The 18,728-nt window shown below is 38.3% G+C and overlaps 1 protein-coding gene across 5 annotated transcripts in view; it reads right to left on the reverse strand.

The window, feature by feature from the left end:
• LOC109373985 (dystrophin-like) overlaps window positions 1–18,728 on the reverse strand; it is a 606,466-nt gene that overhangs the window by 525,768 nt on the left and 61,970 nt on the right. For all 5 annotated transcript variants that reach the window (XM_019628250.1, XM_019628248.1, XM_019628247.1 and 2 more), the window contains exon 4: window positions 13,634–13,788. In XM_019628250.1, coding sequence (XP_019483795.1) covers window positions 13,634–13,788 — 155 coding nt within the window. The remainder of the gene's footprint in view (window positions 1–13,633; window positions 13,789–18,728) is intronic.

Consider the following 18,728-nt stretch of genomic DNA (forward strand, 5'->3'; position numbering starts at 1 on the left):
TCTCTGTCATTATCGTTGTACTCTTCCTCCTCTTCTTTTCTTTCTCTCTTTCTCCCTCTCCCCCACCCCCTCATTCTCCCTCTCCCTTATCTGTGTATCATTCATCTATGTATCTACCTACCTACCTACCTATCATCTATCTATCTATCTATCTATCATCCCAGAAAAAAGTCCCTAAACCTCTAACAGAATATGAGTTAAGAACAATAGTCCCAAGGGAATACTAGAAAAGATACTTGAGTAGAGTCAAATGTAGTAGAATAACACAAGTTCTCTTGATTAGATGGCAAATTTATAGACATATCAGAGAGAGAAGGGGGAGAGGAGGAGGAGGAGGAGGAGGAGGAGGAGGAGGAGGAGGGAGAGAGAGAGAGAGAGAGAGAGAGAGAGAGAGAGAGAGAGAGAGAGAGAGCACATATCGAGATGATCATCAAAAAAGTAACTGTTATCTCCCCATTTTGAATGTTTTTGGTTGGTGTCATGCAGTTGTTCTAAAACTTTAATATGCATAGAAGTGACTTGGAGACTAGAAAGCTTGTTAAAAGTTTTGTGGGCCCCATCCCCAGAGATTGTGACTTAGTAAATTGGGGTAGGGCCCATGCACGTGCATTTCTAACAAGCTTATAGGTGATACCAATGCTGCCAGTCTAAGGACCACACTTTGAGTAACACTGGGGTAGCGCATACATTGATGCTCTGCCAAGACCCCATGCCACAGCTGCTGGGAATACTGGCTGCTAACAGCTCACAGCTGCCTCTCTCACTGGAAATTGCCCTCAGTTGTAGGTAACTGTTTTATCCAAGGGTGTCCTCTGCCAGAACCAATAACTGGCTGATACTGGTGTAGAAAGGCCCAGCCCCCTTGCCTCAACTCGAGACATCTCTGAAGGGTCCTGCAAGTCCCTGGGGTCCCCAAAAATCTGTTGAGTCATCATATTCACTGCAGGTTAGCTTTTCTCTCTGCCCAGTCCTGCCTCTCTCACATCCTTACATGTATCACATGTACAGACCTTCTGTACATAACTCTCCACCTTAGGGACTTTTCTTCTTCATGTTTCCAAAGAGCCCAGTCTAAGTCAGCTGAATTTTGTTTTTATTTTAGTTTTCTTTTGGCCCCAAGTGTAGCACCTTATATTTACATTTCATCTTTCGATATTCAGCCTACCACTCCAATTTGTTGAAATCTTTTTGGCTCCTGCTACCCCTGTCTACTATATTTGCTATTTCTCCCTGCTTTGTGTCATTGGCAAATTTGATAAGGATGCTATCTATGTCTTCATCCAAGTCACTGATGAAAATATTGAAAGGGACAGAGATGAGATTAGATTATTGTGAAAAGCTGCCAGAACCTCCTTCCAAGTTGATATGTATCCATTAAACAGCAATGAAGGGAACATAAGCCTGGAAGTCACAGATTTTGGTTTGGAACGCCAGCTATAAGTAGAGGTCAATGGCTAGCCTCGCCGCTAAACAGAAAAACAATGCCATTTTAGCATTTCTATTTTAATAGACAATTTAGGCACTACTTACATAGTACATATTAACAGATCACATCTCACCACCAAAAACCCATACAAATTATAAATAATCACGAATTCATGATTATTATTCACCTAATTTGCCTCAGTGTGAAAACCGTATTTGGTCCTTTTTTATGGAGGGCTTATATCATTTAAATATTTTTAAAAAGAACTTGTGATAAGGTTAATGTTTAATAGCTAACTCAGTTTCACCAGGTAGATCTACAATACTTGCAATATAGAAGAAAAACACAACTCCTTGGGGATTGTGGGAACAGCCATACGTATATGCATTGAAGGCTATAATCTCTAAAGGTGTTTGGATTAGGTCTGTTTGACTTGCTTTAAATGCTCTGTGTCATGAAGACACTGATTGGACAGTGCGATATAATGAGTACCATTTTAGAGATTTGATGAAGCTAGCTGTGAGCTAAATATTAGAAGATATTTAAAACACGTAACTACTGCTTTGAAAGGGGAATTAATTTACTGGCTAATTTAAATAGTTTTCATCTCTTTGGGTGAATAGTGATGCTAGGCAGAATAGGCCGAGCATAACTCATTGGCTAGAAGCATGAGGGGATCACTTTTGTTTCTGGCTATTCAGTAAGTCATAATGTACCTTAAGGAAGTATTTCCCCTCATATTTCTTTCTAGAAAAAAAAATAACACCTGCACATTACCTTATTAATAAAAATGTAGTAAGGATTTTCAATAGAAAAAAAGCTATCTGAAAATGGTTTCAATTGATAATAAATTGGGAGTAAATAAAATAAACATAGGCAAACTCTAGTTACAAAAATATGATGAAAAGAAATGCAAAAAATGTCAAGGGTGATTGTTACTTGTTTAAGTATCACTTTATATTAGGAAAATTATTTCAAAATAACTCATAAAAACCTTCTAAACACAGAACAATGATACATAAAATATAAAAACAGAAAACCAAAAAGGCACAATCTGGGCTGAGCAACGAGATAGCTCTGTGGGTCAGAAATGGCACAGAAATACAAAGTAGAATGCAGGGTTCAAGACATGGGGCTGTTTGGCTCCAGGATAGGAAGTAGGTAGTGACTGCTCGGAGTTTAGATCCTGTTAGGCTCAAGATTCTGAAAATGCTCCGTGCCAGATAAAGGACCTGAGCCAGGCTCTGCTTCAATTAGCCTGGGATGGCGTCAGTTCCCCACCTCATAAAAGGGGGATGTGAAAAGAGCTGCCGATGACTACCACCTACAACGGCTAAATGATCCCCCACCCCTTTGGGGGGAAATTGAAAAGATTAAATTTCACAAAACTCACTAATACTTACATGTCCTGCATCATTTTTTAAAATAAAGAATGCAACTGAATTCATGATTTATAGAAAAAAATACATCCCTATTAGAACTGAATAAAGCCAAAAGATCCCCAAAGTATATGATTGTTAGAACTGGACAGAGAAAATTAAAGTCAAATGATGATTACACCCATTTATCACAATTATTTGACTTTCTAAAAATAAACTCTAGCTAATTTATATATTTTATTGACTATCTTAAAGAGGTTTTTTTCCTGAGAATCACGGTGATGCAAAGAAAATAAAAAATATAAATATAATTGGGCCGGCCGAGTGGCGCGTTGGTTAAGAACTGGCTTGGGATGCCAGAGGGCCCCGGTTCGGATCCCACATATGAAGGCCAGTGACACTGCCCTCTACAGCTAAGATGCTGAACAACAGCTCAACCTGGAGCTGGGATGCCATGAGTCGCCGGCGACGGCGTAGACTGCAGCCCCTGCTGCAGTGGGTTGCCATGGGCTACCGTATGTAGCCAGCAGCCAGCGTGAGCGGCCATCCAGAAGCCGGCGACTGATCTGCCTCGCCCGGGAAGAGCGCAATGATGGTGCCAACTTGGGCCAGTGAAGCAACGTCCTCCACAACTAGACTGAAGAACAAAACGACGGCAACTTGTCTGTTCCCCTTCCCCCAATTCCCCAGCACTGTTCCCCTCCCCTAATTTCCCAATAAAATCTTAAAAAAAAATATATATATATATATATATAAATATAATTGAAAAGTAATGTAAGGGATGCTGTTGCCAACATTAATGGTTCCATTAAACCAAGTATGGGAAATTTTCTCCTATTTGCTTTAATTTTAGATACCATGATATTAAACTGACGAATGAAGAAAAGACAGGTATTTTTATCTCCTACAATTTTTCCTTAGGGAACAATGATAAGTTTTCTTGAATTTTAGAGTCTTTTCATGGATACATTGTATGTAGGGGCATTTTTTAGGCATATATTTTGGTGGGCCAGGGAGCCTAGTACAGAACTATAGGACTAGGTGAGAATGACAATGGCTACTTGGCTACATCATCAGGCAATTTTCCACAGTAGTGATATGGTTCCAAATGTCTCCCTTTGCGTACAATCCCTGCAAGCTAGAACCATTCTAATTACTTTAAAGGAGATGACAGAAAATGAAGCAGGCCGTTACCACCGTGAACCTTTTAGATCTGTATGGATCATGACACTCCCTGGCCCAGAGCCCCAAGGATTCCCATTACAGGTATTATATTATCCTATTGTACGATGGCAAGAATTCTTATGCTTCATAATCAGTTGGGAAGATTGCGTCTCAGCAGTATAAAAAAGGCTGTGCCTGGTAACTAAATATATAATTCTCTCTTGAAGAGCCAAAAGAAACTTCCTCCTACTGCCAAAAGAAGTATACCTAAAGGAGTTGCTAGTGCATTGGATTTTTCAATATACCAAATCCTTTAAGTCCTTAACACGGAATAGAAGGTACATTTTGCATGAGAGGGATTAAAAATGTGCTACTCTAAATTGAGCAGTTTGAGCTGGTGACTTTAAGGTCATCTGTAGCTTTACTATTTATGACTATAACATGCTACGAATATATCATAAGCAGTCCCCGACTTAATAAGAGACTGTATTTTAAACAAATGTCCTGTTAGCATCATATTGCATTCTTTACATAGCTTCAAGGGCAGCAGCAAATTTTTATCCTTTAATGTTTTGGAAACAATCCAAAGCCATGTAGTAGGCAACATCTGATTGTTTCATTCAATTTACAGTTGTTGAGTACAATTTTTGAGCAAACACAAGGTGTGGCTAATACAATAGTCTTCTGATGGTCATAAAATAGTCCCCAGGTAGTTCCAGAAAATGAATTCCAAAAATGTTTCGAGAAAGGACAGCATTTGTGGACAGAGCATTTAAAAAAAATTTATTGGGAACAGCGGTGGTCATTGGTTACACATTGCTTTCATGCTACAATGGCATAGTTGACTCTTTCAGGGAGGGTGGAGCTCACAGTGGCCCATGTGGGGATCAAACTGGCAACCTTGGTGTTATCAGAACCACACTCCAACCAGCTGAGCTAACTGGTCACCCCCCCCCCACATAAGACTCTTTAGTGAAGTTCCCATGCCCGTCCCTCTGCTAAATAAACAAACTGACAAGCAAGCAAAAATTTGTGATATGATTTTCTTTTCCTCCCTGGGAAAAATCAAATTTATTTGTGTATTTTTATTTTCAGAAAAATTTGGGTATGCTTTTGGGAGTATATGACATATGTAAGTGTCACCCATCAGGTCTCGGGAGGGGGGAAAAAAAAAGAGAGCGCTGGGAGCAAAGAAAAACCAGATTAGTTTTAAGAAAAATACTCTGGGGCCAGAGAGAAGGCCAAATGAGTCTAGAGACTCAATAGCTAGGAGCACAGAGGAAAGGTGGTCACAATGTCCCAGGCAAGATATGAAGAGGCTTTAGGATGCGGTCACACAAGGGATAAAGAAAAGGGAATCGTTTTTAGAGCAATTTTTGAAGTAGAGTTCACAGCATTTAGAAGCCAATTTAATCCCTGTGTCAGTAGAGTAGACAAGAGAGAGGGAGAAGGTAAATCTTGTGTTTCCAGTTTTAGAGACAATGAAGTTAGGCAATTAAACTACGTTGAAAACAGAGGAAATCTATCACTGTTTTAGGAGCCGATGATGCATTCTACTTTAGACATTTTGGAGCCTGTAGAATGTGCAGATGGAGACGTCTGGAGAGCAGGAGAAAGATGTAAGATGAAAACATAAAAACTGAGCAGTCTTAACGGTAGCTGAAGCCAGCAAAGGTGTTTGAAATGTGTATAGAGAAAGAAGAGAGAATTAAGAGTGGAAGGAACACCAACATTTAAGGGTTGCATCGAGCAAAGAGAGTCTATGTTGTTTATGTCATGAGTCCCAAATTTAAATCTTGAATTACTACCATTACCCAGAATTTAAGATTTTATATCAAGCTATCTACTCCACATCTCACCTGGATGCATAAAAGGCATTTCAAATATAGTGTGGACACATCTTCTGCCTAAAATATGGTGCTTCCGGAGTCTTTCCATCTCAGTAAATGGGTACCCCATTTTCCATTTGCTTAGGCTAAAAACTCTGTAGACTTCCTTAACTCTTTGTTCACACCTAAATCCAGTCCATTATAAAACATTTTGGGTTCTGGCCTCAAAATATAGTAGAATCCAACCACTTCTTACCACGTGCACCTCTTCTCATCCAAACCATAGTCGTTTCTTTACTGAATTATGACAACTGTCACCTAAATGGTTTCGTTGCTTCCCTTCAGTCTATTATAACGATGACTCAGGTAAGTCAAAACATGCCATTCTTCTGCTTAAAACTGTGCAATGCCTCCCACCTCATTCAGAGCAAAAGCAAAAATCCTTATCGGGGCTTATAAGGCCCAGTGCAATCAAATTCCACTACCTCTCGGAACTCACTCTACTATTGCATATTCCTACTTGCTTGCCCCTTTCCCATCACACTGGTCTCCTTAAGATTCCTCCAACTTGCCAAGCATACTCCTAATGTCACCCTTTCAGTGAGACTTTTCTTAACTACCATGTTTAAATGATCACATGTCTCTTCCAACTCTCTCTCTCTCTCTCTCTCTCTCTCTCTCTCTCTCTCTCTCTCTCAACTCCTTTCCTTCGTTTTTTCTTTTTTTAAAGATTTTATTGGGGAATTGGGGGAGGGGAACAGCATTGGGGAATCAGGGAAGGGGAACAGACAAGCTGCTGTCCTTTTGTTCTTCAGTCTGGTTGTGGAGGACGTCGCTTCACTGGCCCATGTTGGTACTGTGATCATTGCGCTCTTCCCGGGTGAGGCAGTCGCTCACCGGCCATTGGATGGCCACTCACAGCAGCTCACGGCAGCTCACAAAAACTCATGCTCGCTGCTGGCCAGCCCCACTGCAGCCTACGCCGCCGCCGGCGACTCACAGCAGCCCAGCTCCAGGTCGAGATGTTGTTCACCATCTTAGCTGTAGAGGGCGCAGTGTCACTGGCCCACAAGTGGGGCCCTGCTGCTCAGAGCTGGTGTCCCAAGCCAACTCTTAACCAACGCATCACTTGGCTGGCCCAACTCCTTTCCTTCTTTATCATGATCTGATATACCATATATTTCACTTATCATAATCTGATATACTGTATATTTCACTTTTTTATTTGCTAATGTCTACCTCCCATATTCTCCTTCCTGGAATATAAGCTTCATGAGAATAGGGGTTTTCACCACTGTATACCTAGTATCAATGCTAGGCATTGTGCCAAGCACTTCGTACTTATTATATGGGTTAGAGGAATAAGAGAATTGCAAGATACTATCATTCTGGAAAGCAAGGAAGGGAAAGTTCCAACTAGCAGAGTTCCTCAACAGGACCAGTGTTAACATAAAGTCAAGTAGGTGGATAAATAAAAATAAGGCAATTAGCTATTATGAAAGTCATTGACGATCTTAGTGAGCCCTTGTTTTCCATAAAGTGGTGGTACCGGAGAAGACGGATTGGAGTGGGTCAAAGCATAACCAGAAGCTGAAGAATAGGAAACAGTAATGTCAATTATTGATTCAAAAATTTTGGTAGTGAGGGGGAACAAGCATTGCTGGGTGGAGAAGATGGTATTCTGAAAAAGTTCTTTTAGGATGAGGGAGACTTGAGCATGGTGAAGGGAGGAGCAAGAAGAAAGAAGAAATTGAAGATCCCAGAGAAGGAAAGCAAAACTATTAGCAAAAAAATATGTTGTAGAGTGTGGAAGAGATCCAGTGCCAGCTGGAGTAACTCTTTGCCGCACACATAATAGGGATCGATAGTTCTTTTTTTCTTTCTTTCTAGTTTCTTAAGTGTGAAGAAGAGAAAGGACCTGGGAATAGGGAAGCAACAAGTACCTTCATGGTTGCCAAAGATGGAGAACACAGGTGATAATTTCTCAGTTTATCAACTATTAATTGTAATATTTAAAAAAATTTTTTGATAGATGATTGGATAAAGAAGATGTGGTATATATACACAATGCAATATGACTCTGCCATAAGAAAAGATGAAATGTTGCCATTTGTGACAACACAGATAGATCTTGAGACTATACTATTAATCGTGTTATTAAAATTTGAAATGTATTATTAGGGAGGACAGAAGAATACTGAGATACTATTTTAAGGAATAGTGTATTTTCATGTATGTACATGCATATGCATATACACATGTTTTCATGTACACACATACATGCTATATCTTTCTTAGAACCTAGAGAGATTGTTCAGGTAAATGGGAGTTTTTGTGAGGAACTTCCAGCCATTATTGAACCCTCTAATACTAGGACTAGTCCCTCCACTTGATCAGTTTGCTCTTTGCTGATGGGTAGTTGTAGAAGCCTTCAGAAAGCTACAGACAGGCAACTCAGAGTTAATACTCATTTCTTGTTTAAAGAGTGATCCTGGAATAGAAATAAGGAAATGAAATCTCATGACAGTATCATCATAAAGTCATCAGCCAGATGGCAATCCTTGAAATCTAATCCTTAGAGGCTTCTCACAATAATTTGTAATATCACATCTAATATTATCCTATTCACCAATTCATATCTATTCGCAGAGACTGAAGAGCAAGAAATGAGCTTGCAGAGGCCCACATTTCTGCCTTTATATGTTAGCATGTTCTCTATAAGGAATGAGCAGGAAAACAAAATACCTGCCTACACAGGGCACAATGATGATCTACATTCTGATCTGAATTGTTAAACTACAGAATTTAGTTGAGAAGCAGCTTGTTCTTTTATTCACGAATGGCAGATGCATTCCTTTTGGGCCCACAAGGCTATTTGTTTATCTATATAAAATTGTAAATAAAGGTCTTATCAAAGCCAGTGTAGAATGTGAAGATTCCTCTGACCTACTAATACACTTGAACCCTAAACTACAAAACAAAATTAGTTAACTTTTGATTTTGATTATATCTTGAAACTATAGCCTGCTGCTGTATGATATCAAAGTTCTTTCAAGTTACAGTTTTTATACCTCATTTAACATTCAATAGTTTAAAACTGAATTGATGATTTTATTGCTTTAAATAGGATTCCAAATGTACAAATTTGTTTTGCATATACAGTAACACCTTGGTTTGTGAGCATAATTTGTTCTGGAACCAAACTACTCGTATCGCAAGATATCACTCGTTTACCATGTTAAAATGTATTAGAAATGTTTGCTCGTCTTGCGGAACACTCGCAAACCACATTACTCACAATCCAAGGTTTTACTGTATTTATCCATATGATTGTAAGTTTCAGTGCAGGTGATACATTAATGTTCAGTAGTAAAGCTTGAACTGTGAGAAATGATGTAATCAGAATGCTTTCAACAGAGTCCCTTCTACCTAAAAAGTCTTGGTTACAGATATTTTTGAAAGATATGAGATACTTTTTCCCTATAATCCAAATATCAATATTAATAATCTCCTTTTTAAACTTTGTTTATAGGTTATAACAAAAGTGAAAGTGTTTCTATCCTGTGATAGTTACCGTTTTTGAGACTTTAAACACCAACTCTAGGAAATGGATCAATAGAAGAAATGGGGTAGAAACAAGGAAATAAAATAATGTGAACCACTTTGTTAGGAAACACTTTATAAAGTTTTGCAAAAACTCCTTTTGAAGTAATATAGTATGTAATTGTTCTAAATGTACCCTAAACTGCTTAAGTGAACACAGACAAAGATGATCTAGAACAGGACTGTTGATAACATTTTCTGTGACGATCAGAATGTTCTACACTGCACTGTCTGACTGGAAGCCAATCATGACATGTGGCTCCTGAGCACTTGCAAGGTGGCTGATGAGATGGAGAAGATAAATTTTAAATTGTATTTAATTGCAATGAATTCACATTTAAAAAGCTACCTGTGGCTAGTGGCTACCCTACTGGGCAGCACACATGTAGAGAACGATGACAATGACGCTACTTTACTTCTGGGTTTAGCTGGCCAAGATATTGGATAAAAAGCTCAAAATGCAAAAGATCATATCAAGAGGTGTTTTTTGTACTTTATCTAGCACAAGATCTATAAGAATGTAAAATAAGAGAAACTGTAGCCAAGTAGAGTATGGTTTAATCTGTGCAGTTGACGCACATAGCCTACGTAGAAGGTGAACTTCTAAGGTAAAGGTATCATTAGCTAATAGAGAGTCCAACTCTCATCATGACCTTTCACACTGATCAAAACCACCAAGCCCCAATGGCTCAGTGTCATTACAATCCCACGTGGATATACTGTACAAATATACTGTACATGGATATATAAGCTGCATGAATATACTGTATTTACTCAAAGCTTTGACTGGTTATCTCTCCAGGGAACTAGCTGCAGCATGCCAGTTTATCAGTTGATTCTTGCCATGCACTTTGAAAGACATTATCTATTGGCTGGCTCTGCCCCAATTCCCAGAGGTGGCTTCGTGGCATAGCTCTGGCCCTACATTTCCTGGGAAAGCTGTTGCTTTCTGGCTACTGCCCCTTTCCTTTCTTCTTCCTGCTGGAATGCACACGTTCTGAGGGAAATGCCAAGAAGAACATTGCTGAGCCGTTGAGTCAACGTCAGCATCTGCCTATTTCTGAACTTCTTTAATGAGACAAACAGACCTCTATAAGGCAAGCTACTGGGGTTTCTATGACTTGAAACCAAAAGGAATCCTAATAAATATGTTTTTCTTCCGTGTTGAGTTATTGGCACACCCAAACACTTGTAGTTAGTTATTTTTTGTTTGCTCGTTTACGTATCTAATAAAAAAATGTTTTGGGGGTAGTTACTATGTGCCAAGCTAAGTGCTATGTAATATGGAGGACAAGGAGCCAATGTGTATCCCCTCACAGAGCCAGCATTCTCATAGGCAAATAAGATCAGCAAACACTTAGCTACAGTGCAGTGAGATAATCACTATAATAGGGGACCCAAAGAGCGTGGGCTTTGGAGTTGGCAGTCAGAGAGGGCTTCATGGAGGAACTGACATTTACACTGAGACCTGGATTAATATTTGTGTATATATATACACACATATAAATGTATATATACACATATATATGTATATATGACACACGTATTTGTGTACATATATATACATGTGATGCATACGTATGTGTATCAGGTCATTGGGTAATTGAGAAGACCAAACATTGCTAAGATAAAATGAAAATTGCTCAATCTTACTTAACTGTATTTGGGGGGAGGGGGGATTAAGACAGAGCAGAAAATTAGGCTGGCGTTTTAAGGAAAGGCCACATCATGCAAGACCTTCAAGTCATTTAAAGGAGTGTGAACTGTCTTCAAATAATAATAGATATGACACTAACTTCTTTTCAAAAGTGGGAGGAGGGTGAGCCACATGAGTATAGTATATGTAGAAAGGTCATCCTGCATTCTACATAGAGAATGAGGGAGAAGTAGGAAGACTAGAAGGAGGGAAACAAGTTAGGTGAATGATGTCATTCAGGCAAGATACGATAGTCGCAGCGTAGGGATGAAGAGACGTGACCGGATTTGACAGCTATTGAGGCAGTAAATAGCTTTGTGATAGCTTAGCCTTTGGGGTTATAGAAAGAAGAGTCGAGCATGAGTTTCTGATTTAGACAACTGCATGGGCTATGGTAATGTTCACTGGAGAGGGATCAGAGGGAGAGAAGGAGGTTGCATTTGGAGAAAGAGGCTCAAAGAGGGCAAAGATGAATTCAGCTTTGGGCCTAGTCTGTCTGAAGTTACTGAGGGACATGAAAATGAAAAGGAATCAGTAAGACATGCAGGTCTGAAACTCAAAATATCATTCTCACCTGCAAAGGTATAAATGGATAGTCATCGGCAGACTGAAACTACACAAGTGGATGAATTCTCAGAGTGTATGCGAGAAAGGAACCGGGAAGAGCTTGAGAGGCATGAGTCAAAATTAGCTTGGCAAATTGTGGATTCTGTATGGGCCAGTGAAAAATTAGAAGTAACGTTGCTTCTAACATTCTATATTACTTTACCCATCGGAGAAATAACTACACCTTCCTTAGCTGGTAGCTTTTTAGGGACCAAGTCAAAACATACAAACTAGAAGTCCCTCCTCTGAGGAATCGAAAGACCTTAAGAAAGTGGTCTCAAGAACCGAGAGAGAGCTGCTTGGAGATTCAAGGAGCATGAGAATGTGGAGAGAGGGGACTGCCACTAAGAGTGGCATCAATGACACAGACCTTCCTTTAAGCCCTAGCTTTGTACCATGAACAAGTGTTTTGGCTTTTTTTTTGTTCCTGCTTAGCTTACATTCCCTAAACTTACAAAATTTCTGATCTTAATTTGCTTGTCCAAAGAGGCTTCTCTTTGAAAAGCAGGTATTTCCCATTGAGATCTAACTATTGACTCTGATACCCATCGGTTATATATAAAAAAGCGTTCCTGAGCCTACTTTGCCCTTGTTTAACCGAACAGATACCATTGGGAACAGAATGTCCAAACCTTGCCACTGAGAGAAAGCAGCAACTTTGAGAATTTTTTTTTCCCAATTATCAGCCATCTATTCAAGCTCGCCCTCCACTAGGGTCCTTTTAATAGGGCCCCAAATATAACTCCTCAACTTCAGGTTGAATCTTCTTTTCCATGGTCATCTGAACACCCATTATCTAGAATTCAGGACTAGAGCTGCTCTATTTTCCCAGGGTCACCAGTGTAAATCCAGTTTCACAGGAATTTTCACTCGTCAATCTCTAACTAAATTTCAAGATTTACTTGGTCTCTCAATTTCCATACATCAATAGGTCATTACTTCTAAGGTTCTGCCCTTAGTTCAAAATCCGCTTCTTCGTCCCTTTCTTCTTAACAAAGGCCACCTAGCTGACTTCTTCAGTAATTTATGTCATCTTCTGGAACTCATTTACATTTCATTGGTCTTTCTCATCATTGTACAGGTACTATTTTTGCCCGTTTTCTGACAGAACTATAAAGGAGTACCCAATAATCCTTAACTGACCTTAGCATGAACAAGGTAACTCTACATTATGCAAAGAGAGTCATCCTTCAACAAATATTTACCAGCTCCCTATTACATCGCCTGGTTCAGGACCCCAGGATCTATCACATCAGAAAGGTAGCCCATGTCCTCAGGGAGTTTAGACTAATGTGAAGAACAAGCATTAAACAGCTAGTTACATAATTCATGTTTTTATTTATAATTAGGATAAATGCCAAGCAAAGAAAAGCACAAGGGGTTAAGAGAGTGGATAAGGAGACATGTCTCTAAGTGCTGTTCATTTCCATAGATATATAGCCGGAAGTGAAGCTATGAGTCATGTTACCCCCACACAAATTTTCCCATTGGATGTGTGGCATGAAATACAGTGATAGCACCATGGACAAGCTATAACTCCTTAATGAAGCTAAGTGACTTCCTTGTCAGGTTAAGGATGGGGCAGCCTGTGCCATGATGGAAGAGAACAATATTTCTTTGGGTAGAATTCTCAGAGCAGACTGATCAAGGACTTGTAGCTACACATCAGTATTTCAGTTTTGTCTAATCTCTTAGTTGCATTACTACCTTTGTGACTCTGGGCAAACCAAGTAATTTCACCAGTCTTCACATCCCTCATCTGTAAAGTAGAAGGACTCAGGAAAACCTGTGAGATGAGTTAGAATTTGTCATCTTGGGTCCTCCCATGCTCCAGTTTAGGGAAAACAAATCTGCAGTGTCCACCCACTGTCATCTGTCATCATTCCATCATTATAGCCAACGATTGTTTTAGAAATAATGTATACCGTACCTTTTATGAATGCTTGCCCAAGAGGCATTGATGTTCTCTGTTATCATGTGCACTTTTCTGGTATCATCTGCAGAATAATCCCGGAGAAGTTTCAGTGCCAAGTCATTTACCACATCAACATTTATCTGCCACTGGCGGAGGTCTTTGTTCAACTGCTACAGATGCACATGGGAAAAAGAAAGAATGTCAGTTTTCTCTGAAATTTCTAGTTGGAGTATCTTCTTTCCCCTAACATTTATTTATTAGATGTTTTTTCAAATTATCAGGCATTTATAACACATGCTTGCTACAAGAAATGAAAAAACCTAGTACAAAGGCATCTAAAGATTAAACCTTTAAATGCTTCAAACACAGTTTCTGAATCCTGGGGTCCAAATATGTCTACATGATTGCTTTTAACCTACCATGTGATTTAGTCAATCATGACGGTATAAGCTAACCCATTTCTCATGACAAAACTTTTCAAATGCAGCATCTTGGCAAGAATCGGTAGCCGGTATTTTAATTTAGTAGCAATGAATTGGAAATAAACTGGGCTGAATAGCTTTTCTCATGGGAGAAAACTGTAAAAATAAGCTCCCATATAATTGTTGAGTCTGTAACATATACCAACTTTGAACAGAAAAAAGAAACATCTCAATGCATTTCTTTCCCTCTTCATTAACTTGTTGAATTGTTTATGTAATTAGTGCCATCTGCTGGCATTCGACTAAGGCTGCGTACAGAAAATATTGAACATCAAAGGAACAGTGCTGTTCTTATGGTTTTAAACTTTTTTGAAGGATCAGTTTATTCATAATACTTTTTAAAATATCCTACTTTAAAATGAGAATAAAATTTCAAATACAAGAACCTTGCAAAACCAAATGACTTGTGTTTTCTCCTTTGTTTGTCTTTGGCAGTTGAGTATTACCAAACTATGCATCTCACCTCTTGAGATATCATATCTCAAAGAAAGAAACAAACCAAAGAAGGGTTTACCTGGAAGCATATTAACCCAAAATTTCTATTAAGAATTGCTTCAAGTACATGGAGAAGGCTTCTAAGCATTAAGATAATATTAAATTGCTAAGATAGTTATATCAAATCCAGTATGGTAGGTTAAGCCATTGATAAATGGACAAAGGAATAAGAGTAGACAATTCAAACAAGAGAGAGAGAATAAAGAGTTTTTATAAAATAAGAAAAATTAACTTAAAAAAATAAAAATAATAGAGTACTAAATCCAGAAGGTACAATTTAATTAATAAAAAAATAAAATCCAAAGCTTAAAAGGCTGGTAAAACTAGCGCATTCATATACTACTGTGAAGAGTATCTATTGGGGCAATTTGGTGATTGATATCAAGTGACATACAAATGCTTATTCCCATTTACCCAGTAATTTCACTTTTGGTAGTTTGCCTTACTAAAATATTAAAAGAAGAGAAAAACATTGTAGGAATAAAGATCTTTATTAACTTAGAAAAAAATGAGAAACAACTTCAATGTTTAATGAGAGGACATTAAAATAACAAAATACATCAAGCCAATGGTCTACTGTGCAGTAAATGTGCACAAAAATCATAAGTAAAAAATGGAATATAATTTTTGTCCACACTATATTTCATACATTTGTAAGAACAAACAGTCATGAACTACAAGGGCAACAAAGAAAACTGAAAATAATTGATGTTTCTAAAAAGAGTACTCACTTTTGTTTTAATATTAGCTCTTTTATGTTAGTGTGCTATTTATATAGTAATAAAAATCAAACACTAGTGTTTTTAGCATAGTTTCAGTATGTTTGGGTGGACTCCTGTTCCTTAAAAATGTATAATCTGTTATCTAGCATCTCTCAGTTAAATAGAACAAAGTAAAGTCAAACAGAATCATTGCATTTATTGCATTTACTGCATATAGCAAGTAGACCCAGATAACCAAACTAGAGCTGAGGAGCTAAAGCCAATATCACTAACTTTTGCTATGAAAGTAAACATGGAGAGTTTTTAAAGGCAAAGAGTATAGTTGCTATACTACAAAGCAATTAAAATTTATCCTTTTGGAATGTTTGCCTTTCCTTATACTCCCTTTAATCAAGCCCTGCAGCTCCACTTTTCAGAGCCTCACACTATTCTAAAGTCTTTCTGAGGTCAACGGCACACCCCAAAGGCTTTCCCTTTCTAGAAACTTCCTAGGGTAATGTTAAAGAGAAAACCACAGGCCCACAGCGGTGTCACTTGTGCTAAGGCCGATGATACCAAACCTAGATTTATTACCTGACCTAATTGCTGTTTCATCCTCTCCCAGTAATATAATCTTCATCAACCAATCTGGAATTTTCTAGTCAACACCAATGAGGCTATTTGTCACCTGGGACCTGTTTACTCCCCCACCCCCCAGGGAGAAAGAAGAAGCAACCTGTGTGATAAAAACCCTTGCCTGTTCCCTTCCCGTCAAAAGATGATGCCCTGTTCTAAAAATAATCCTTTATTTTCTTGTTTAAAATAGCTCCCTTGCCCCATTCATCTTCATATAAAAACCTTCTATTTTGTACAACCCTCCAAGTACCCTTCTAGCTGCTCCATGGGAGTTTGCCCAATTCATGAATCGCTTAATAAAACCAATTAGATCTTGGAATATATTAAGCTGAATTTTGTTTTTCTAACAGTATAAAATTATTTTTTCTTCCCTTCTTCTCACTTAAGCCAAACCTACAGTGTTAAAAGTAATGTATACTAAGATAGGAAAGCCCAGCCGGCCCTCATTATCCAGAGGATGGTATTTGCATTTTAAAGAAGAGCTTGTCATCTATCATCTATTAAATCTCTAATTGGTAGCATAAGAACCCACAAAACTTTGACCAATGACTTTGGTTACTTTTTCCCAAGGCAATTCTATTTTAAGAAGGATGCAATTGTTAATGAAATACTTACTATGAACCAACATCAGAGTACATATGTATAGATTTAGGAATATAAAATATAAATTAAAATTTAAAGAAATAATTTAAAACACTTATTTTATCTAAGAAAGGTAAATAATCTTGGAAGGCAACCCCCATTCACTGGTTGCTATTTGAAAAGTCTAGCTATAAGGGGATATACTCTTTGGTTCTAATCTATAGATCACAAAAAATGCCTCGAAATACGAGTTAAAAAGTATGGGAGAATTTTCTAAAGTCTTGAAGGAAATAGCAAGCTAAATTTACATTTGAGATTTCGTAGTACACAAGTAGCAAAAGAGTGAGGCTTGACTTCAAACCAGAGCTTTTTCATATACTTTAATGGTTGAAAGGCAAAAATGTGCAATATGTTTTTCTTGAAGTTCGTGTTCACACAGAAATTTAGGTTTTAATACCTAAGAAAATCTTGACTGAGTGCTAACCTTCACTGAATACTGCCTAGGATTTATGAGAATATAGGATTAAAAAGAAAAAATCCCCACTGACCTTGACTAACATTGACAGGGGTAGGGCCCTTATCTAAAAGCAAAGGTTCTCAAACAGGACATTCTTTTCTCGCTTCTTAAAGACATCTCCTAGAACAGACAGATTTTCCTTCCTTCTAAGGTAATAGGTTGACCACCTTGGACTTGAACCAAGGGTCATTCACACTAGGAACAATGACCTTGACCGGCTTTGCCTACTACTGTGAAATTTACTACTGGGATAACTCCAGGCCACAGAAGGAGTGTAAATTCAAAAATACAATAGAATTCACACACTCTCTTTATTTCTGAATTCCATTTACAATGGCATACACTACAGGGAATTGTTTGTGTGGTGATCACGGTGTGTGAAGAAAGTTAAAATACTGGGAGCACTAGCCTATAAAAAAAGATAATTTGTGTGTGTGTGTGTGTGTGTGTGTGTGTGTGTCCTATGAAGAATGTAAAATGCTTAAATCCCCAACCAGGAAAGAACGATTTCACATGCAAACCCAAAAAGATGCTGCTACAGTATATGCTTGGTATTTATACACAGTGTTTTAGGCATTAAAATGATAGTGGACTATGGGACCATCTGAATTCACTTCAAGAATGTTAAGTATTGAAATTTTTCCATGTTAATGTCTGTCTTCTCTCATTTTTGTTATTTGTAAGAATTCTTTTTTAGGGATACTGACCCTGCACGGGAGAAAACAAGGGGAGAAGAGAAATAGTAGTTAAAAGTCTTGGCAATAGTACGAGCCCGCTGGGTTTGAATCCTGGCTTGATCACTTATGAGTCATGTGACAAATGGTAAAGTTAATTGTCCTTTCTGTGCCTCAGTTTCCTTCTTTGTTAAATGGGTTTATTAACAGTATTTACCTTGAAAGATTATGATGAAAATTAATTTAGGAAATCTAGGAAAAACCCTTAAAATGGTGCCTGGCATTATCCAAAGCATTAAATAAATATTTGCTGTAATCCTAATCATTACTACAACTACTATTATTACTTCTATCACTACTACTACTGCTACTATTACTACTACTACTGCTGTTTTTCTTTTTATTGGGGAACAGTGTGTTTTTCCAGAACCCATTGGCTCCAAATTCAAATAGTTGTTTTCAATCTAGTTGTGGAGGGCGCAGCTCAGGGCCCATGAGGGGTTTGAACTGGCAACCTTGGTGTTATGAGCCTGCAATAACCACCTGAACTAACCGGCCGCCCCTACTACTACTAGTTTTAACGACCACAATGTATTCACCAGAGTGAGCTTCTACTGAATGCAAAGAAAAGACCTCACTGTTTCACAGACATTGTATGACCCTGAAGCTCTAAAAGGCTCCCTTTAATTTAGAAGATAAATGTGAGTACATAGACCTATAATTACAAGCTTAAGGTTGAGTATTGTTTAAGTTTTCTTATAACACATGTTGTGGATAATTCACCTCCAAGTGAAATTAACTTTTGATCCAGGTGAACTAGATTTAAAATTTTTTTAAAAAAGATTTTATTGGGGAATTGGGGGAGGGGAACAATGCTGGGGAATCAGGGGAAGGGGAACAGACAAGTTGCTGTCCTTTTGTTCTTCAGTCTAGTTGCGGAGGACAGTCACTTCACTGGCCCATGTTGGTATTATTGCGCTCCTCCTGGATGAGGCAGATCAGTCCCCGGCTTCTGGACAGCCG

The sequence above is a fragment of the Hipposideros armiger genome, unplaced genomic scaffold (assembly GCF_001890085.2).
Source record: "Hipposideros armiger isolate ML-2016 unplaced genomic scaffold, ASM189008v1 scaffold_768, whole genome shotgun sequence".
NCBI classification, from domain to species: domain Eukaryota; kingdom Metazoa; phylum Chordata; class Mammalia; order Chiroptera; family Hipposideridae; genus Hipposideros; species Hipposideros armiger.